Source organism: Salarias fasciatus, chromosome 16 (genome assembly GCF_902148845.1).
Source record: "Salarias fasciatus chromosome 16, fSalaFa1.1, whole genome shotgun sequence".
Taxonomy (NCBI): Eukaryota; Metazoa; Chordata; class Actinopteri; order Blenniiformes; family Blenniidae; genus Salarias; species Salarias fasciatus.
The window spans coordinates 20,207,195-20,228,363 of record NC_043760.1 but is presented as its reverse complement, the minus strand read 5'-3'; the positions used below and the strand labels follow the sequence as shown (position 1 = coordinate 20,228,363).

General features: G+C 43.3%; 2 protein-coding genes across 5 annotated transcripts in view; one reads left to right on the top strand and one right to left on the bottom strand.

Annotated features, from left to right (window-relative positions):
- map2 (microtubule-associated protein 2) overlaps positions 1-14,597 on the top strand; it is an 81,141-nt gene extending 66,544 nt beyond the window's left edge. The window contains exons 13-20 of one of the 4 annotated variants that reach the window (XM_030112793.1): positions 436-497; positions 1,732-1,873; positions 2,072-2,128; positions 2,301-2,608; positions 7,675-7,767; positions 11,372-11,453; positions 12,820-12,881; positions 13,507-14,597. In XM_030112793.1, coding sequence (XP_029968653.1) covers positions 436-497; positions 1,732-1,873; positions 2,072-2,128; positions 2,301-2,608; positions 7,675-7,767; positions 11,372-11,453; positions 12,820-12,881; positions 13,507-13,728 — 1,028 coding nt within the window. In that variant the 3' untranslated portion in view covers positions 13,729-14,597. Of the gene's footprint in view, positions 1-435; positions 498-1,731; positions 1,874-2,071; positions 2,129-2,300; positions 2,609-7,674; positions 7,768-11,371; positions 11,454-12,819; positions 12,933-13,506 lie in introns of all 4 variants that reach the window. The other 3 variants (XM_030112792.1, XM_030112795.1, XM_030112794.1) reach the window with 3 other exon arrangements.
- A 1,146-nt stretch (positions 14,598-15,743) lies between these two features.
- myl1 (myosin, light chain 1, alkali; skeletal, fast) lies at positions 15,744-20,187 on the bottom strand. Its single transcript, XM_030112796.1, has 6 exons — positions 19,973-20,187; positions 19,261-19,288; positions 17,448-17,591; positions 16,778-16,951; positions 16,591-16,668; positions 15,744-16,302 (listed from the first exon to the last, which is right to left on the bottom strand). Exons 1-6 carry the CDS (start codon positions 20,096-20,098, stop codon positions 16,274-16,276), a joined length of 579 nt encoding a protein of 192 aa, XP_029968656.1. The 5' UTR covers positions 20,099-20,187; the 3' UTR covers positions 15,744-16,273.
- Between the last annotated feature and the right edge of the window lie 982 nt (positions 20,188-21,169).

Here is a 21,169-nt window from a genome sequence, read left to right as displayed (position 1 = left end):
TTGACGGCCTCAATTCTGTGTCACTGATGATGAAAGCTCCGTGCGCTGCTGCATTGCCCCAATTAGATTATTTTCCAGGGTTGCCTTACATAATACAAAATCCCTCATTTGCTGTGATATCTTGCCAAATCTTTGTAGAGGAAAGCTCTCTAGGGGGCAGCATCCCGCTCTCCCACAGAACATTTGATTTGTCATATAGCTTAACATGCCAGATTTAGGAACATCAAGTTGAACCTCTATAAACCTTTACATTTATGTAACGATTGCCACAGATCTGCAGAATAGTGGAATTTGATTACAATCCTCCAAAGTAGGACTTTGCTAAGGGCATTCCAGGGGCTCTCACTTGTTCTCCTTTAGTGCATGAAGGTCACCTCATCTTCTGGCGGAGGATTTTGATTTTCCGGTAATTCTTTCTCTGTCTGTGTCCCTCAGAGGCCCTGCCAGACGGTCGTCAGCCGCTCAGTGTTGCCAGACAGTCTCGCGATAGAGCATCAGTAAGTACCCTCAGATTACCACACGTCGGGATGACCCCTGGCGCCAAACACAACCTCACGAATGCCAAACTGGCATGCATCCTGAATCACCATTTGATGATTGCGTGAATACAGAGATATCCTTAAGCTTTGTGTTTTTCTTGTGGTTATTTGTGTAGCGACAGGAGTGCAGCTTCTATCAATATACAAAAGACTAAAGCATTTATAGGCTAGAATAGTTAACAATGCCCTCTGTTTGAATTGGGCCTTAAGCCTCCAAAAACACAGCAAAAAATCAACTTCACATGTCATATCTTATATTTTTACTTCAAGCTCTCAATATAGATCTACGAATACTCACTGCTTTCCTTCTGCATATTTCGTGTAAACACTATAGACACCCAATTACCTTGATTTAAAAAAGTAACTAAGTTACTAAAGTAAAACCAGATCTTATGTAAAATATACATTGATACACCATGAGTCAGTCAACTACTGAGAATAACTGACACCCTGTTTAATCTGTTTCTGTCTCTCTGTGTTAATCCCTGCATGGAAATCACTGCACTGCATTTCTGAAATAACTCCACTGTTGGTTTCATTTTGTATATTATGAAGGATGAAAATATTATTGTTGGTTTTATTTAGCTCTTTTGTGAAATGTTTCCTGTTGTTTGCATGCCTTTTTTTTTTTTTTGCACAAGTAGTCAAGACAGATCCATTTAGAGTGTTTATTTTCCTGTGTGGGTGTTGAATCACCCAGTGACATTTCTCCAGCGGCTGTGGTCGTGACTCCATTTTACTCCTCCACTGTGGTAATGACAATTACTGTGTCTAAAATAACACCGCTTCTGCATTTCTTGAATGTCATGTCATTACAGCACACTCAGAGCGTCCTCTTATATGTCGGCTGTTATGTTCGGCCATGTTAACTCATTACCGCTGCATGTGCACAACGAACAATATTCATACACACACACACACACACACACACACACTTTTTTTTAAAACTACCAGTCCTTTAACTTGTTCGAGCAATCGGTTTGAAATTCCAGACATGGGAGATTTATAGCTATGGTAGGAAAATAATCAACTGGCAGAATTATTCTGTAAGTAATTAAAACTTTTTTTTTTTTTTTGAAGTTTCTGTGTTTTTTTTCAATTGTTTTGGGGTTTTTTGAAAAATGAAGCAGGAAACAGAAGCTAGCATCCACCTCACTGAGGATCTGTTGCTCCTTCGTGTGTCTCCCAACAGGACGGCGGGTCACGGAGCCCGGCCAAGAGGTCGTCGGTGCCGCGGCACGCCTCCATCCTGAGTCGCCGTGTTTACCACGACCATGAGGAGAGCTCCACGTCCATCACCAGCTCTGGTTCCACGGCTCCTCGTAGACCCACGTGTAAGCCACAATGCCTGCGATCATCTAACTTTCCAAGTTCCATAAGTAGCATATCGGCTCTGCGTCTGTGTTGATTTCTGCAGCATCTTTAAAGAAATCATTATTTGCCATTGACTGTATGATGGGAGAATGGAAAACCTACTCTGTTGTTGGTCTTTCCAGTCATTTCATCTTTTGTCTTTCCTCTTTTCCCTTCAGCGTTTCGCACTGAGATGAGGGCAGAGCACAGGACAGGGCGAGCCCCGAGTATGACAGGTAAAGCCTTGAACGCCGCTGCTAATGTGGCACGTATCACTGTGTGGATGTCTGCTGGTAAATTTGATATTTTAAAAGATGTCGGCACCTTTATTGGAGATTTGAAGAGTTATCTGATACCCTGCAGCTGAGGATCCAGCGCCCGCCTTACTCCATGTCTTCTTCCCACTAGCCACCGAATCAGTGCGGTCCCGGTCGGCTCGCAGTGGCCACTCCACCCCTCGCACCCCCGGCTCCTCGGCGATCACCCCCGGGACCCCTCCCAGCTACTCCTCGTCCTCGCGGACCCCCGGGACCCCGCGCTCCCTCAGTTTGATTTCCGGGGAGCGGAAGGTGGCGGTGGTCCGCACCCCGCCGAAGTCGCCCGCCACCACGCCGAAGCAGCTCCGCATCATCAACCAGCCGCTGCCCGACTTCAAAAACATCAAGTCCAAGATCGGCTCCACGGAGAACATCAAGTACCAGCCCAAAGGAGGCCAGGTGACGGTCTTCTGCATTCCATCTCTCAAAGCCTGAAATCTTCCGTCTTCTGTCTCCTTGCTTATGCTTCTGACTGTGCAGCTCTATTTTTATTGCTTTTCATGTGTGTCGCTTTATTTTTTTCTAGGTATCTCGGTTCTGCCGATCTCAGAGATAGAAATGTTTTTGTTATGTAAGGAAAAGCAAAAAGCTATATCAGTCCCTCTCTCTATACCATATGAATTTTAATGTAAAATCTGTTTGAATCTAACTTCTTCTGTCTTTCTTCTGCCTCGATATGCTTTTTTCTCTAAGTCCCTCCTCCTGCCCAGGCCCATAGGAGCCCTTTGCTAGTATTTTAGCTGCCTCTGCTCATCATTTTACCCCTTCAGTCATTCATCCCACCCAACAGCAGAAACAATAGTCTCTTTGCAATTATGGTTTGTTCAAATATTACTAAAGCTTGAGTGATTTGTGGAAGTTTATTTGAACAGCAGTGTAGTCTCTTGACTTTACTTTATGACATGAGCATCGTGAATGATACTATTCTTAATTAATTCACTCTTATTTTGATAATAGTAAAAGAAAATTACTGATGAACTTTGATTAAGAAATACAGCCTGACCTGATTTAAACTGTGATCATGAGCTGCAGGCCCCGGTTTCTGGGTTGTGTCCATGAAATATGAAATATTGCTCGGATTTTTTAAATTTATAGTCTGGAATTGCTCAAAGAACTATCTAATGAACACAAAAACAAACAGTTTTTAAAATTATACTACATTTTACAATGGCCTAATTTTAGGAGATCTCTATTTTTCTTGTTCCAGTGACATGTTCTCTTTATTCAAATTGCTGTAGTAAGTGACATTTTGCAGCCACAGAGTTAAAATAATCAGAAAAAGTTTCCTGACGGTGACAGATCATCGAGTGTAAGATCTCCCAGTAGCCGCCCTTTAGCTTTTCCTCCCGGCTCTGTGAACTGACAACAGCAAAGCCGCCAACATAAATCTGCATTTCAAACGGGCTTTCTGTTGCCGCACAGAGTCAGCATTAGCGGGCTTCCTGGGAGTGGAAAGCCTGCAGTTTGACAAATATCTTGTTCCAGCACGAGTCTGAAATGCGCAGGCAGCATTACAAAAAGGAAGCCGAGCGACGCGAGCGGCGGCGTCTGTAGCCGTCAGCTCCACCGAGCCTCCGCTGATGACCTGATTAGGAATCTTAAGGATTTGGCCGGCGTCTTTCATTTTGACCTGCCGGGTCTCCGAGTTGCTCTGTGCAGCCAGCCGCATAATAGAGGGGGATCATGTCCCAAACACGGGCCTGTCATCCGCATTATGTTTTCAGGCTGCACAGGGTCAGGTTGTTTGTTTATCTTTATTTCTGTGCTGGTTAGTTTGTGTTTGCGGTGCGTGTTTCTGTTTGTGTGTGAATTCGCCCCACCTCCATGGCACTAGGTGTCTCCTCTCGTACACAAACCGGTGGTGGCAGCTCCCGTCTGAACTCCGGGGCGTTTGTCTGTCTGAGCAGATCGGTTGCCCTTGTTCCTCAGCTTCTGTTTGCTGCCGGACATGGTTGTTCGAACTGGATCTGCCTCTTAGAGCGACCGCTTGATGCTCTGGTGATCGGTATCTGAGTGTTTAGAGCCAGAGCTGCACCAAGAACCTAAAACAATATAGACCCGGAGACCCTGTCCGCTCTCCCAGATCGCAGTGGTCAGTGTCTGAACTCAGACACGGGGTCATGTTCGGCCAAGGCTCAACGAAGCATGAGGGAAGTGAAGTCTGTCCAGTGTGGAGCGATTTAACAGATGAACGACTGTAACTCGAGCCGCTGCAGTCTGAGGTCTCGCTCCGATAGACAGGAGTCAGAATAGATTGTGAATCACCATTTGTTGCGCATCGGAATCCAAACAGAAGTTTTCATTATTGCATCTTTTTTGCCAGAATGGACCTGAATAAAACAATTACTTTATTTTCTCATTATTTATTATTGTAATATATTTCACACATTTATTGTAGATGTTTCCCTTACTGTCACAGTCAGAGAAGTAATATAATACTTCCACAATGATTAGAACTAAAAGACAAGTGATAGTATTCATACGCCTGTAGCACTCTCACCTCCTGACCTCCCATAGTTCCTTGCAGCACCAGCGTGTCCCTCGTGCTCCTGTCCTCGATCGCAGCAGGCGTTCCCCTGGCGACTGACCTGTAAACTGACTGTCCTTATAGAAACACAAGGACCAGTATAAGGCGGCAGAGGCCAAACGTAAACCCTCTTTTATCTGGAAGTCAGTGCTGCGCTGCATCTCCTTTGCCTTGTGCCTGTCAGCATCAAACAGCGTGACCTGGACCCAAGACCTGCTGGTACATCGTCCGTCAGACTCTGTTCATCACTGTGATGTTTTATAAGAAGCTAAAGGAGAGAGTAGAATGTTGTTCTCAGTGTATGCGTACAAAACATTAAACTCTGTGCGATTGGTTCCATTTAAATTTGAGTGTAATTAAAAAAATAATAATAATATAAATTGGGAGCCTTTTCTTACTTAGTGCTACATAGTTATTTTTTACTCAGTGATAATTTTGAGTTAAATATAACGCTTTATAGAGTCTGTATTTCACATATTCATGATCGACCTGAGCATTTTTGATCATAAGTACTTCAGTCACTTTACAGGTTGCGTTGAGCACATTTAAGAAATTCAAGCCGTCTTTATATTTTTCCATAGATTCTTTTGTTAAACAAGAAGCTGGACTTCGGTCACTTTCTATCAAAATGCAGCTCCAAGGATAATCTGAAGAACTCTCACTGTGGAGCCAATGTATGTACCACTCAGCCTCCGTCCTGCTGGATTGTGGAGGCAGTGTTTTACTTTAGTTCCGGCGTAGTCACGTCTCTGTGTTATTTAAAGCTTAATAGGTAGAGAGATAAAAGAATCGCAGCCCCGGTTCCAAAAAGGTAAGGACGAGGTGTAAATTGTAAACAGGATTCGATGATTTCTAAATCTATTAAAGTCATATTCTCTCCACAATAGAACAAAGAGGACATATTGACTCAGTTGTTTTTTTAATGGCAGCAACACACTTCAAAATGACTGAGACAGAGTAGCTTATCTTGAGAATGTGGTGTATTATTATATATGTGTTTATTTTTAACAAATTGTAAAATGTCCAACTTCTAATATCATATGCTCTGTTGTGGACCAAATATGAATTCATGGAATTTATGGATAATTTCATTATGTTTTTAATACAGTTTACACTTTGTCCCGACCTTTGGTTGTAGTGTTGTAGAGTCCCAGTGTTGTGTTTATCACAGCAGCTGTAATCCCACTTCTCCTTCCACTGTTAGATTGAGAGAAACGAAAGTCTCTGTTAAAGCTTGTAAACATGGGACACTTGAGGGAAAGATGTGAATGACTACCAGCAGCTGCTGCTCTGCGAGTCTCTGATTTCACTCCACTTCCTGCTGTCAGGAAACTGTCCTTAAGAAAATGATCTGGGGTCCTTCCTCTCCATCTGATATGTGCAGCTGGACTTTGTGACATAAGGAATTTTTCATTTTCCGTTCATCATTTATGGTTGTTCTGGTTCTGGTTGTTCTGTTCGAGCACTTTTGGCAAAGCTGCAGCTCAAGATCTTATTCAGATCTGTGATTTATCTGTGATTCCTGTTTTCATTAGTTCTTTTTGTTCCAGACTTCATTTAAAGGAACGATAGCGCCAGGAAATCTAATGACAATGTTCAGTTTGATTACTCTCCTGCATTTGCTCCGTTTCATACCTCCCATTGTGATGATGCAATATCAGATATATATTATAACCAGTTATTTAGTGTTTGTTGATATCTTAGTAACCCTTGTGATTTAATTGTCAGTCTAACACAATTCAATGTTGTTGTTTTTTTTTTCATCCTTTCACAAATCCCAAGCTGCAGACAACAAAAGAGACTTAAATAAATTCTAAAACATCAACTCCAGTGAAAGATATTTTAGGTCACGTTGCTTATTTATTGAAATAACTCATTCATCATTCTTTGGCTCCCAAGTTGAAGGAAAACAACAAGAAGAAATTTTCTAATAGGGAGCTGAATATATTATTTACTGCACAGACGCTGGTTTCCAGTGGGATGTCTGCAGCATATGCTTTACTGTGTCTAACCAGTATATGGACTGTATATAATTCTTCACTATCCATTAGCACATTTGTATTGTTATTTTGTGTATTCCTCTAGTGACTCTACTGAAGCATCGTTGTGGTCAAATCAGAGACAGAAAATCAGCTCTACTCTTTCCCTCATGCACAAAATGTGGGGATGTGTATGTACAGTGTGATATTTCTATCCGATGTAGTTCCCATCGCTTTGACTGTGCTGCGAGGTAAAACGTGTTTGTTTCTGTTGTTTATGGACTGTATGAACTCTGCCGTGTCTGCATCTCACTCATGCTTTCTCTCCCCGCAGCTACAGAGAATCATTCGCCATCGCAGCGCTCACATATTTTATCGTCCTCTAAAATAACGCTCTCAAGTCTGAGCTGCCTTTAATTTGCGCTCGCTTGCATTTTAAGACGTCGCAGTGGAAAGACGGGCCTATAAAAGACACTCTGACAGCTGCGTTTTTGTTTTCAAACCGTGCAAAGTCGAGCTTTCTTTCACTTGAAGTCCTGCGTAGGCACAGAATAATCACAGCACGGTCCTAAAACTGGATGTTAGTCTTCACCAAAGCTTTTTTACTACCTGCAGATCTTCATTAGAATGACAGGCACGTTAACTGGATTTGACCTCAGTCAAACAGCTCACATGCCTTTTTTTTTTTTTTTTTCCACGGACTTCAGCGTTATTTGATGTTATGTTCTGAAAGGTAGGAGAGCAATCCTCTTAGATGTCATGGCAGGCTAACCCACCATCAAAGCTCATGCAGACAGATGGCTGTGTCTCACCTGTGAGCTTCAGCAGACTGCAGGTCATTAGTGCCCACACACTACCGTCAAACACACTCACAAGCGCACAGTGGGAAGATACGAGCTGTTTAGGAGACGCGCCAGAAAGCCTTGTCCCCACCTCATTGCTCACCTCCACCCCTGCAGGTTCTCATCCCCAGTGTTAAGCTGGACTATAGCCATGTTCAGGCTAGGTGTGGGTCCCTGGACAGGAGGGGATACTCAGCGGGAGGTGGAAACGTGAGTCTTGTGCCGCAAACCCATCGTCTCAGTGTCATTTGTGTGTTGTGTCGTGTGGTCAGTGTAGTCTTCAACTTTTTCACCATGCTTTACAAGTTTCTTGTTTCATCACTCACTTTTTTTTTTTTAACCAAAATGCTCTTCCATCACTCTCACAGCGGTTTATATCTTGAGAGCAGTTTTGTCACAGACTGAATGTCCTCCCCGTCTCGCACCTAAAAAACACGGTTGCAACATGCAATGCAAAGTGTTTGTAGGAGCCTGTATGATTCCGTTTTGCATAAAAAAAGCCGCTTCTCAGTCTCTTTGGAAAGATTGTGACTCACGGCGTGGAGCAGCAGGAGGAGGGGTGCATGATGGGAAGTGTCAGTGGCAATCCACCAGCGCTCTGTAATTTTGGTATCAAGCTTGAGCGGCTATATTTTGCTGTACGTATTGCTTTCCACCTCAAAAGCAAAGCCAGCAGTACATTACAATATGTACTTTTCTGTGAATGGTTTTGGCTCTGTCCCTTTGTGTGTGTGTTTAATTTATATATGTGTGTGTGCCTCCCTCCATCTCTCTCTCTCTCTCTCTCTCTCTCTATACATACAGAAAGAGAGAGCCAAAAAAAAAAAAAACAAGTGGAAATTTAATGCATAAAAAAGGAAAAATCACAGTTTAGCCGTTGTTGCCAGCATCTTTTACCCACAGCAGGTAGCAACACTCTGCATGAAGCACTTGATTAAGTCTGATTACAGTCATCTGAATGCAGCAGGTACAGTGTATGCTCCATCTGCAAGCTCTGATTCGGGTAATGCACACGATCAATGCGTTGTTGCACAAACCCCATAGCAATGAAACAATTAGAATATCTTCTCCTGTCTTTATAGCGCTTCTGTGTGTCTTCTCCACAAACCCTCTGCTAATTTCTGTCTGATAACTCCGGGTTGCCTGGGCAACCGCTGCCTGGACCGTTACCTTGCCTCTCAAACATGCCTGACGCGCACGTTTATGCACAACTGTTGGCCACATTAAAAAGCAGAGCACTAATGGAAAATCTCTGCTTCATACAGTATTTTTTTCTCATCAATGGGAAAAGATTGACATTTAATTAAAGCCCATTGCAACAGCCCAATGTGCAATACGCAAGAAAGTCATTAAAAAAAAAGCTCAGAGATCAAACAGATTAAAAAAAGATTTTACCTTTAATTCAAAATGCTTGAGGTAATATGACAGGGGAAAGCATGTTCCTGGTTCTACAGGAATGATGCCCTGGAAATCCTTTTTCTTTATGCGGTACTCCGACTTCTGAGGCCATTAAGAGCTTTCTAAACAAACATGGGTGATCGGCTCTTTTTTAGGTCTGTTTTGGTGACACACAGTGACAGTCATGAAATCTTGGCTTATTGAACACATGTACAAAAGGGCATTATTTCATGTAATCATGATGCCTGTTCTCACAGGAGCTGCAAACTGCTTCGAGCTGGAGTCACGTTGTGCAGCGGCTCGGATTCGTCGCATACCCGAATCTCAACTGCAAGACAAATGTCTTCTTTCAGTCTCCAGCCGGTGACATATAGCGCACAGGCGTACGGCCCGCTTTAAATCACAGCCGCACCGCTGGCAGCTCTTGCCGCCTGTTATAGCTCGCACATGACAATACTGAAAGCAGTGGTAAACGGAAAGTTACTGAAGGCGGGTGAAGGCCGCAGCGTAAAGGGCCGAGTGGTAAAACGGACCAGAAGTGGACTCCCACAGATTTTGACAATGGAATTATGTTGTATTGTTTGCTTTCACACAGTACTTTGGCAGATATTACCAAAGGCAAAGGCTATTAAAACAAATTTCAAAATCTAATTGGGTTGAAGTGTGGATGGTAAAATGTATTTCCCATTTATACCCTGCAGTGCATTTCCAATTGATTTCATGCAGTTGATAAACTGGGAGATTATGCCGGCTCTTATCAAGACATGACAGAAGCGATCTGATTGTCTGTGATTGTTGCGGGCTTTTACACACCCATTGATGAAGCTGACAAAGAGATATCACTCTCCTATAACAGGCCTCATCATTCACTGTAATCTGTAGTTCACAAATAATAATGGCCCCAAGTGACAATACTTCTTTTTTTTCTCATGTATGTATTTGTTCATTTTTTTCAATTCAGCAATGATGTGAAAAAGGAAATAGAAATGATTGATAAATACGCTTCTTGTAATATGTAATGATCTCGACATGATTGCTGGACATTTCCAATCAAATAAGTTTCAATCAATTTCAATAGTTTCAATTTGTAAAATATATACTGGAGGTAAATGTGAAATTAGGGTAAAATGACCCCAAAATGCTTTTTGTTTTCCATTTGTCATTCTAAACACATCATTGTGTCTCTGTTCCGTCACGGCTGAAGTCGCGTGCAATATTAAATCACTAATGGGTGAGATCTAGTTACCTCTCATTAGAAGAGACAAGGTGTGAAATGAAGGCAGCTGGAACAAATTTTAATATCCTGTAATGTACGCCCGCAGTATATTTGATGCTACACGTGCACTCACTGAAGACGGGCAGAGCTTTTCCCTCACTGTCATCATATGAGACCAAAACTAATAAGAGAATCAAATTCAGAATCATTTTTACTGGCCAAGTACAGTCGCTCATACAAGGAATTTGAAACGGTGGAGAGACGCCCAGGCAGCCATTTCTGGTGCCTTCAGACTGCTTTTTTGTAGACTGTGCAGGAATAAAAACCATGAAAACTTACTTACTGGGGGTCGTGCATGTGTCCACAGTTTCACCATCTCATGATAAAAGGTTCCTACTGTAATCAAGTGCTCTCTGCTCTTGCTGTTGTTAGCATCTTTTTTTTTTTTTTTAACGTCATCCATCGTCATCCCTCTGTACTTTTCCGTCAGCCTTTCTAAATCGCTGGCGACAAAAGGGTGCGTCGGCCAAATCTGCGACTCGGCAAAGTGACTGCTGACCACAGGCGTGTGCCAGAGATCCATCTCAGGACGTAGTGTGTGTCGTCTTGTTCACTGTGCTGTGTCGAAAGCTTTATGGCTCCGTGCTGTTCGCTGTCTCATCGGGCGCACTCTTTGCATATCTCTCTGTGGTTTCCATCTCCCGGGTGTGTCACATAGCCGTGTCTCACTGTCTCTCCTTCTCCCTGTTGCTAATTTCAGCTTATTTTAATGTCTTGCGTTTGTCAATCTGACAAGCTTCTCTGAATGTGTCAAATGATTTACAAACACAGTTTTATCGCTTGAGAGTTTGGATGCAGTCTTGGTTTGATTGATCTCTCAGACACCAGCGGTTCTGTGCATTACAGAACATAAAGGCTGTTATTTCATGATCGCTGGTGTTTTCCTCCTCATTTCCCGATAATTACGCACAATTTGAATGCCACCGCCTTGCGAAGTTGAAAACTTCACTTTGCTTCAGTACTCAATCATTCCCTACAGTCTGCTAATCAGGTTTGCTTCTTTGTAATTAAAAAAAAGAAAAAAGGAAGACAATTTGGACTGCTATATGTGCACCGAGGGGGGTCAGCTGTCGTAAATGACCTCCCATTGAACTGACCGGTGAGCTTTTTTTCTTCTGTTTCTGGCTTTTCTTGTTTTAGGTGCAAATCCAGAACAAGAAGATCGACTTGAGCCACGTGACGTCCAAGTGTGGCTCTCTGGACAACATCCATCATCGGCCAGGTACGGAGCTCCTTCCTGGGCACATTTCCACCGTTAAACACTGTTAATGATCACAGCATCACTGGTGCAAGGTTCACACATACTTATATAACATTATTAAGCTTTGACTTTTGTTACCCTTAAAAGTCTTGGCTCATGAGTACATGTGAGACTATTAAAACTGTTGCTTTAGACAGCTGAGCTGCACCACCTGCTCTTGTTTGATGTGACCGTCAGCTGCAAGTAGGAAAGTAGAACAGAGGGCAGCGACGGTATTTGATCTGAAGGCACAAATAAAATCCATGCAAAGGAATTTGTGATCAACAGTCAGATAAGGTAAAATTATGTAAGTATCTGGAAGAGCTGGTTCGTGTTTTTACATGTAGTGCCACTGGATTGGATGGCATCACTCTAATTCATGTTCGGTGTAGCTGGGGTTGGGAAGTTGCACAGGTTATTAATTTTTCTATAAATTTATGTCTGGCACTTAATGTGCAGTCTTAACTCTGTTTTTTTTTTTTTTTTTTTTTTTTAAATTCCTGAAGAAATATGTCAGTCAGATAAAATTCTGTCCTGGCCTTCCTGGTGGAAAGCAGCAGCAGTGCTCTGCTGTTGGACTGACAGCTCGGTGGATCTGTCCACGGGCGCCCCAGTGTAGGAGGTGTTTTGGTTTTTGGCAGCCTCGCTACATTTTGTGTCTGTCTACCTTGAGCTTGTGAGTTTAAATGTTGAAGCGGATGGTAATGAATTGGCGAGGATTGAGTTTAAATGGCGTTGCACATTCATTTGTGTGTGTGTTTTTTTTTTCCCCAAACGGCTTAAATGTAATGCGGTAAACTGTGTTCACCGCTCTGCTCTCCGATGCTGATCCCAGTCAGCAGGAGCACGGATCAGATCCTGCTGCGGTCGGCAGCACGGCAGCAGCAAAACAAAGAGAAACTGTTCACAAGATTTGACGATTACACCAAATAACAAGCACAGCTTTCATTGGAAACTGTTGAGTTTACACTTCTTCTTTTTTCCCCGCTGGGTGCCACAAAATATCATCGTTTTTTTGTATTACTGCGATTCTCTTTGGGACGGTGAAGAACTGAAGGAATCACAAATCACATCTTAATCAGTAAATCCTGTATTAACTATGAATTCACAGCCCTGTAGAAAGTATTTGGCAAATTCCCAGTTTGTGGACGTCGACCCTGCTGATCTGCGGTTTTGCTTGGAGATGTAGAAACACCTTCAACCTCCTCTTTAGATGTTGTTGCAGCCTATTGATGAGCTGCAGCTCCACCTGCTGGTGTCCCAACATATTTTCTGTTTTTCCTGAACATGTCAGAGGTTGTCCTGTTATCCAGTTTTTTTATTTTTTTCCTCTCTGCTTCTCCCACAGGCGGCGGGAACGTGCGCATCGAGAGCGTGAAGCTGGACTTCAAAGACAAAGCCCAAGCCAAGGTGGGTTCCTTGGATAATGCTCACCACACTCCTGGTGGAGGTCGCTTCACGGTGAGTGTCGGCTCCCTGCTCCTAATCCATGATTTAAAGGAAAACATCAAGTTTTTGCGAGATTGTCTTAGATATAAAGGATAATAATAAGAAACACACTTTACATAGATTGTTTTAGAGGTTTCGGTTATATTAGTTCTTTCTAGTCATATTTTACTGCAAAGCTACATTAATGTTATCGTAAAAATGATTCAGTATCTAAGTGTATGTTCAATAATGACATAATCTCTAAAGGGAAGTTCATGAAATGATAATGATGTGCTCCACAGTAAACTGACGCATAAAGATTGGTAGAGTGATAAATATAAAAACCAGGCAGCCAGTCTTCCAAAAACTTGTTGTATTCCTTTATCTGTGTGGGTAGCAGTAAAGGTACGGTATCCACCTTTACATTATGTAGAAGTTAACCTGCAGTGTTCAGTTCACCTCTGAACTACGTCATTCCAGGACGGCTTACACATGTGAAGCTCTTTATAAGAAAACCCACTAAAACAAACATTTTTTGTTTTGCCGTGATACAAACCTGTCCTCTTCCCTCTCATCGCTTCTCACCTCACGCCACGTCTCTCAATAGATCGAGAGCCACAGGTTGACGTTCCGCGACCACGCCAAGGCCCGGGTCGACCACGGCGCCGACATCGTCATCCAGTCCCCCGGCCTGTCCGGCCTGGAGTCTCCCCACCGCCACAGAGACAGCCACCTCTCGTCCTCCGGCAGCCTGAACATGACCGAGTCGCCGCAGCTGGCGACCCTGGCCGAGGACGTCACCGCCGCTCTGGCCAAGCAGGGTTTGTGAACTCTGGATCCCTCTGGATCTGCTGCTCTGCGTCTCCGACGTCCACCAATCAGATCCCCTCAAACTGGTCCTGCCCTCCTCTGGCACCCCAAGGCTGACTGGTTGCTACTACTTACTACTACTAGTACTACTACTACTGCTTCTACTTCTCCTAGTACTACCACCTCTACTACTCCTACTACTCACCTTAACCACAGCCTCTAAACATCTTTACTTCAAGATCCGTCACTCAACTTTAAGTAGAGACTCAAATTAGGAGCTACTGTACTTTGGTCCTCTTTATTCTGTTTTCTATTTATTTAAAAATCCAGATGTTGCTCTTTCTGATTCGTTCTGTTGACCTCGACCTCTTTTGAACGATGTTGCCTAGAATAGTTCCGTCTGAACTGCTGTTCCTTAAAACGATGTGGCGTGTGTAACTTATGAGTGGGGACCGTTGTTCGGGCTCGTTTGGTCCCCAGTCGGTGTTTCCGAAGAAGCTACGGTCTTTTTTTTCTACTTTAAATTGGAGGAAATGTGACCAGTGCACCATGCCGCACGTATTGTTCTTGCTCCATAAAAAGTGCATGGACACCAAACTCCCCCCCCCCCCCCCCCCCCCGCCCCCGCCCTCCCAACCCCCTTAACAAATCAAGCATCCTTACTGCAAGTCATTCCTCTCATCCGATATATAGTATATTTAACAAATATATATAGAAACATGTACAAAATACAAGTTCTTTGCCATCAACATGTCCTGAAAACATTTTAAAAGTGAAACGACACTATGGCTATAAAATATAATTGTAAAATTGAATTAATGCAAGACCTAGGTCATGTTATGACGAGCATGTATGGATTCTAATATCAGAAGAGGCTATTTTGTATTTAAAAAAAAAACAAACAAGAATTTTAGTAAGTTATTTCCTCATCTATTGGCTAAAGATTAAAGAAGTTCATGTTTTGTAGTTAATAGTTGTTTACAGTGTTCTGCTTGGTGACCGTGTCAGACAGCCGATTCGTCGTTGCAGCGGAGTGCATCGCCGTCCTTCCAAACAGCATCATGCACCTGTACCTGCTCAGCAGTTAAATGTAGACGCTTGTTTTTACATCAGAATGATATTCAGCTTTTGGAGTTCATTCAAAAAAAAAAAAAAAAGTCAATGTGGAAGGGTGTGAGCGTTAAAAGTACCTTGTCTTTAAAGCTGCAGGCGTTTCTTCACTGATGCAGAGGAACATGCTGCAGTTTGTAAAATGGTACTTAGTAGATGGTGCAGCTACTCTGAAGTGTGTGTTTGTGTGTGTGTGTGTGTGTGTGTGTGTGTGTGGGTGCGTGTGCGTGTGTGGATACAGACTCCGTTCCATTTTAGGCGGATGCAACAGTATCCGGATGTTTTGTTACAATACGTGGGGGAAGAAATCGGAGGAAGTGGAAACAAAAAAGAAAATGAAAAGCAAAAATCCTAAAAAAAAAAATCAAAAAGACACTTCAAGAGGAGAAACAAAGTGATGGAGAGAGTCGGGTCACCTCCTGTTGTATATCTTCGGAAAAAGTGTTTGGGTGGTCTAGTTTCTTCTTTTTCAGACGCCATTTGTGGTATGCCTCGCTTCCCGCTGAACTACTGCCCTCACCCGCACCTGTTTGTTTGCTTCTGTGTTTTTTCAGCATCCCCCATCTCCGTGTGCCCCCCTCCCCCTCCTGCTCCACCCCACAGCAACTGTAAATGTATTTAAAAGGTCAAGTAGATGTACGCAGTTTTTCTCTTGTTGATATGACACCAGTTACAATAATTAATGACAATAAAAAAGGACAAAAGTGATGCTTGTTTGCTTCTTTTTAGACGATGAAAGGAAGGCGATTGACGTGGTTTGAAGATACACATTTTTTCATCTGCATTTTACATGTTTTGGATGAATAAATCAAAGTGTTTATAGCCGATGTAATGAGGTCTTTTAAATCTGGGAGCTGTTTTGGATTTAGCTAAAACAGTAAACGGTAGGAGTCATGGAAAAAAAGAAAAGGAAAAAAAAAAGGGAAGTAAAATGGGAGTGTGAAAAGTTTATTGTCAAAGAGCAGAGGATACAATAACTTAAGACTTGGGGATGGGTCGGTTGAGGAGTGGATTGTTTTGGACGGCCGGTCCTGGGCCAGACTAGTCACCTCTCTGGCAGATGGAGAATCAGCCAGGCAGTAAGTGGGAGGGGATGCTCAACATTATTCCACCTTTCCCTTCATCACTGTTCCTCTGTGACGGTGATGACAGAAAAAAAAAAAAAAACCCCAATGAGACTGCGGGACTTGGATGAAAGTGAGGAAAAAGCACCTCGTGGGAAATCAGGACGTCTTCCCGAGTGGCAGGAGGAGGAGGAGGAGAGAAGTAAAAGCACCAGTTGGACAAAAGAGGAAAAAAAAAAATGTGTCGAACAAAACAAAAGATCAGGAAATGACATCTCATAGTCCTTTGTTCCCCCTGCTTCCACAGATGGTACGGGAAACAGCGAGTGGATGTCGTGACTCCATGGGGTCTGCACGTACACGATGCTTTCCACCGGGGTGGCAGGGTCCTTACACAGACATGATGTGCTTGACAAAGGCTGCGGATTGAAGATCAGAGCAGAAGAAAAGAGGAGACAATGTCAGTGAGGGATTGAGGGAAACCGCATCGCTCAAATGTCAGCGCCTTGGAGAACTGCATGACAGGAAACAACTTGGTTTTTAACTGTAATGACAGCTGTGTTTTCTGCATTGTAGAAAGCACAGTAGTCAATGTCTGTCTGAGATCATCCGATAAATCCTTCAAACTTCAAGAGTTTAAACTTCATTTGACTGTTTTTCAGAAAACTAAGCTTGACGAGACTTTTCTGGGATCATTCGTGGCTCACCCTCGTAGTTGACACAGCCGTTCTCATCCTCCTGTCCCGCCATCAGAGCATCAATCTCACTCTCAGTCATCTTCTCTCCTGCAGGGGGCAGCAGAGGACAGCCGATCGTAACAGTGACACACAGAAAGTCATGCGTGTGCAACGACCTTAAGTGAAACAGCCGTAAGAGTGTCCTGGTCTTATTCACCCAGTGTTGACAGGACGATGCGCAGCTCGGCGCCCATCACTGTGCCGTTGCCCTCCTTGTCGAAGACACGGAGACCCTCAACGTAGTCCTCAAAGCCTGCCTTGTTCGGGCTGTTGATGATGGTCTGGAGCATGGGCAGGAATCCCTCAAATTCTACTCTCTTGTTGGCCATGTCTGGATTAGAGGAAAGCAAATCAAACACAAGTCATTTGCATCACTTATCCAGCTCCACTGTTCTTTAATCCGTTCTAACGCAGAGCTCTGAGTGTTGAGTGTCTTGTAGCACACGGTGAAATCACAAACCGCTTTGTTTTCTTGGTAGTATAAAAGACAAAAAAAAAAAAAAGCAAAATTTAAGAATAACCTCAGACCAAACATTTGAAGCAAAGTGGTTTATCGGTTATGTAATCAAACCACCAATTCAAATCTGCTGCATATCTCAACTATCATGGGCAAAAGCCAAAAAATACACTTTTCACTAGTCTGTTCATTGATGTACTTTCCTTGAGCTCTGATAGTAATGACTTTTAACTTTTTTATTTTTTTTACAGTATCAAAATGAATTATTTGAATTACAAACTTTTGGTTCCAGACTTGAAGCATGCCTTCATTCCTCTACATTACACCTCAGTGTTTCAGTGACAGAAGAGTGTGTGATGGTGCCACTTACCGTCGGCGGAGGGGTTTCCCAGGATCTTGTTTACCTCCTTGTTGGTGGGGTTCTGGCCCAGAGCGCGCATGATGTCTGCGATCTGGTTGTAGGCCACCTTGTTGTCGCCAACTCTGTCGAACAGACCGAAGGCCTCCCTGTAGTCTGTCCAACAGCAGTAGGAGAGGACATCGTCACCAAACAATCCTCACATTTCATCAGCTTCAGGGGGCTCATTTTTTAACCCTTTGTGTTTTATCAGTGGGATGTTTCAGGCTAAACTGTTAAAGTATGTTGGTATATTCAATGTAACTAACTCATCATGCAGTTTTAATAAGCTTTGTTTCCTGAGTACCGATGTTAATTCCTGATTATTATCAATGTATTTATATAATTTTCTCTTAAAATGATTCATTTTCCCCCGTGCTGTGAATTTCATCAAGCCAAGCTGTGTCCTTCGCACATCTGCCACCAGGTGGAGCCACAAGCAGACAAGACAAACAGTGAGTGCAAGACATCCCCAAAGGTTGTGGTATTATTGGCAGAAAAGACTGACTCCTGCCAAGCTTAGTAACCCCTCATACTATTTCCATCTCAGCTGTCTCCTCTCTCTCTCTCTCTCTCTCTCTCTCTCTCTCTCTCTCTCTCTCTCTGACTGCGGCTGTGGGCTCTTTTAAAAGACCACCTTGGAATTGATAAACATAGCTGAGAATATGAGCCCCTCCTTTTAAAGGCAAGGCCCTCTGCGGGGGAGCGGAGTAAAAGTAGGGAATGCTGACAGCAGTGTAACCAGCAGACTGCGGGTCTGCTCCTGCGGTGCCCGGCCCGGGGGAGATGGACACAACGGCACACAGGTGCTTCTTTCTGTCAAGCTCAGCGGCTCACTATTCCTCCTTGGAAAACAACCCTTTTTGAGGGGGGGGCGTCATTGTCTTGGCAGTTTGCTCTGATGGCAGAGAGCCTCTAAAAACCTGCAAGCGGAGTCTGGTTGACCTGGGTTTTTAACATCTGACCCTGTGGGTGATGCCCTCTGCACAGCTATGGCTGATATGTGATACGATCTGAACGGTCTTAAAAGTGTTGTTTTTGCTGCCTGTTGTAGTTAAAACAACAGCTGTTTCTCGTGTCAGTTTGCACTCCTGCGTCATGAATTGTGCAGGAATTTTCAAGCATTTTATGCATATCATAATTTAACATGCACCCAGAATTCTGCTAATATATAAAAAAACAAGCACACCAAAAACTAACCTACATTTTTTTTTTTTGATAAGTAATCAGATTTCAATTTCTTTAAAAAAATTTTTGGTAACACTTTACTTGAAGCCCCCCTGCATAACACATTATAAGTACATTCATAAAGTATTATAATGCCATTATAACATGTGTAGCTATAGTTATAAACATTCATAGATGATCACAATGCCAGGACCAAACCCTAACCCTAACCCTAACCCTAACCCTAACCTTAATCCTATGCTGTATACTGCTGTATAGTGAGTTATAAAGCATTGTGATCATGTATTAGTGTTTATAACTACTTATAATGTGTTATAAAGAGGGGCTTCAAGTAAAGTGTTACCAAATTTTTTATTGAATGTCAAATCACAGGGGACCTCCTTTCTCGCATGGCCTGCTGCCAAGTCTTTTACAGGGTGGCGCTAAGCTAGAGTTCATTCTTCACATTGTTTTACTCCATAGCTGTAATATTAATTTACGATACCGACAGATTTACCCGACAGCAAGTCAACCCACAGTTATGAGGAAGTGGCCTTGAAGTGTATGAACTGTGTGCAGTGTCAGTGTGACTGCAGATGGAAGGACGGATCCTACGTACCCTCAATCTGGTCTGGGCTGAATTCAATCTGCAAGCCAAAACAAAGCAGGCTCGTGAGTATTCAGCATTAAAACAGCAGGATTGCTGTTTTATAATTGGAGACGACGACACAAACACTTATTTTTTTAATACAAAAGATCAGCCTAGCCTGATATCTCTCTCTTAATCTAGATTAAACAATCCCTTTCACACTGGCACCGAACTTGTCTCGTTGCCAAAATTAGCTTCACATGAAGGCACCTGATCTGTGGGGGTCCATCTTTAGCTCCATTGACATGTCCACATTTGGTGCCACTCTGCATTTCCCATTACACATTAGTCACTGGTTTGATAGCCCAATCCAGAGAGGTCGGGGTGTGGTCTAACCCAGGGTGAGCTCTCCATGGTTCTGCTCTTGTGTTGAACTCAGAGTCAGGTCCTTCAAACAAGCAGCTGCTCTCATTAACTCCCTGTGTACATCGAATTGTTCAGCATACTGCAAAATAAACCACTCATTAATTTAAGAGTAGTGGTTTCACACTATTTTTTCCCAAAAAAGATACGTTTCCTGTTGTTGCAAGGAGCCCAAATAACCTTCATCTATGTCCAGGTCTGTCATGCAGGCCTGAGTGGAATAAAATAGTAAAGCTCTGCTCTTCCTGAGGAGCAAGCATCGTTTCTCCATCCCTCCCTCCAGCAGCAAGATCCCACTATGCCCTCACGGTCACCGTACCTTGACTGCGGACAGGTCGACTGCGGGGGCCTTGGGAGGAGCGGCGGGCTCGGGGGCCGGTGCAGCAGGGGCCGGTGCGGGCTCGGCCTTCTTGGCGGGGGCCTTAGCGTCCTTCTTGGGTGCCATTCTAGGTGATAGTAGAACTACTTTGGCCCTGAAGCACAGACAATTCCCGGTTCGGGTGACACACAAGGAGTGCAGCACAGAATGGAGGGGACTCGGAGCAAGACATCACAGCCTGGGCGTATATATATGAGGCTATTTTTCCTCTTGACCCCCGTCAGCGCGCTCCCCGCGTAAGGATTGGATAGCGGGTGGGAGGGGTGTGTGTTTTGAACGCGCGTCTGGAGGGGTCTTCTCTAAAGATGGAATATAGGGCTGCCGGCCAGAAGGTGTTTGTTCATGCCATATAGCTCTAATCAAAAACGAAAACATTGGAAACGGCGTGAAAGGTTACCTGGGGCCGCGCGATTTCCCGCGGACCGCTTGCGAAACGTCTCCAGATTTTACGCACAGCGCTGCGCCTCATTACGCACGATCCAGATCCACGTGGGCGGCATACCAGGTCATTGGAGAGGAACACGACACTCTTAAGACTTGTAAATAGTATAAAACTAGTAGCGTTTGCCTCCTTTAAATGTTTACAGTTCAGATGGGGTAAAAACACACGGTTACTGAGCGCTAAACCTTCTAAAATTATATGACGAAAAAAAAAACTGAAGGGGAGAAAAAAAGGAGAGAGCAATTCAATGCGTTGTGAAAAACAAACTTAGTATCAGTGTGGAGTTTCTTTAATCCTCTTTTTATGACATTAGTAATAAACTCATCTGACAGGAACCCTGATGGGTATGTCTGTCTTTAGCAAAAGCAATATGATTACTTTCCTCAAATAACGCACAGATCGCACACTTTCCAAAAAAATATAGTTGCTTTGTATCTGGCTGACTTCATGCTCTTTTTGATATTTTATTCTGTGAGAAGACTTATTATCCCACTTCAATTATACAGAGACACAAGTACATTTGTAAAATATTAATATGCAACAAAGTAAAGAAGCATTTCATACAACTAAAAGACACTGGTGAGAAAAAACCACAGGGCTGCTGCTGCAGTCACAGAGTGAGAATTAACAGCTCAAACTGCTCCAAATTGGTATTTGAGAAATTGTCAAGGGAGCAGGCTTAAAGCTGACAGGTG

What these genes read in the sequence shown, in the direction of transcription:
- myl1 (XM_030112796.1), bottom strand. Translation starts at nt 20,098, where the DNA reads ATGGCACCCAAGAAGGACGCTAAGGCCCCCGCCAAGAAGGCCGAGCCC. An exon ending in GGGAAACCCCTCCGCCGACG is followed by an intron (nt 16,952 to 17,447) that starts GTAAGTGGCACC and finishes CCTCTAATCCAG; the next exon opens with ACATGGCCAACAAGAGAGTA. An exon ending in CATCGTCCTGTCAACACTGG is followed by an intron (nt 16,669 to 16,777) that starts GTGAATAAGACC and finishes TGCCCCCTGCAG; the next exon opens with GAGAGAAGATGACTGAGAGT.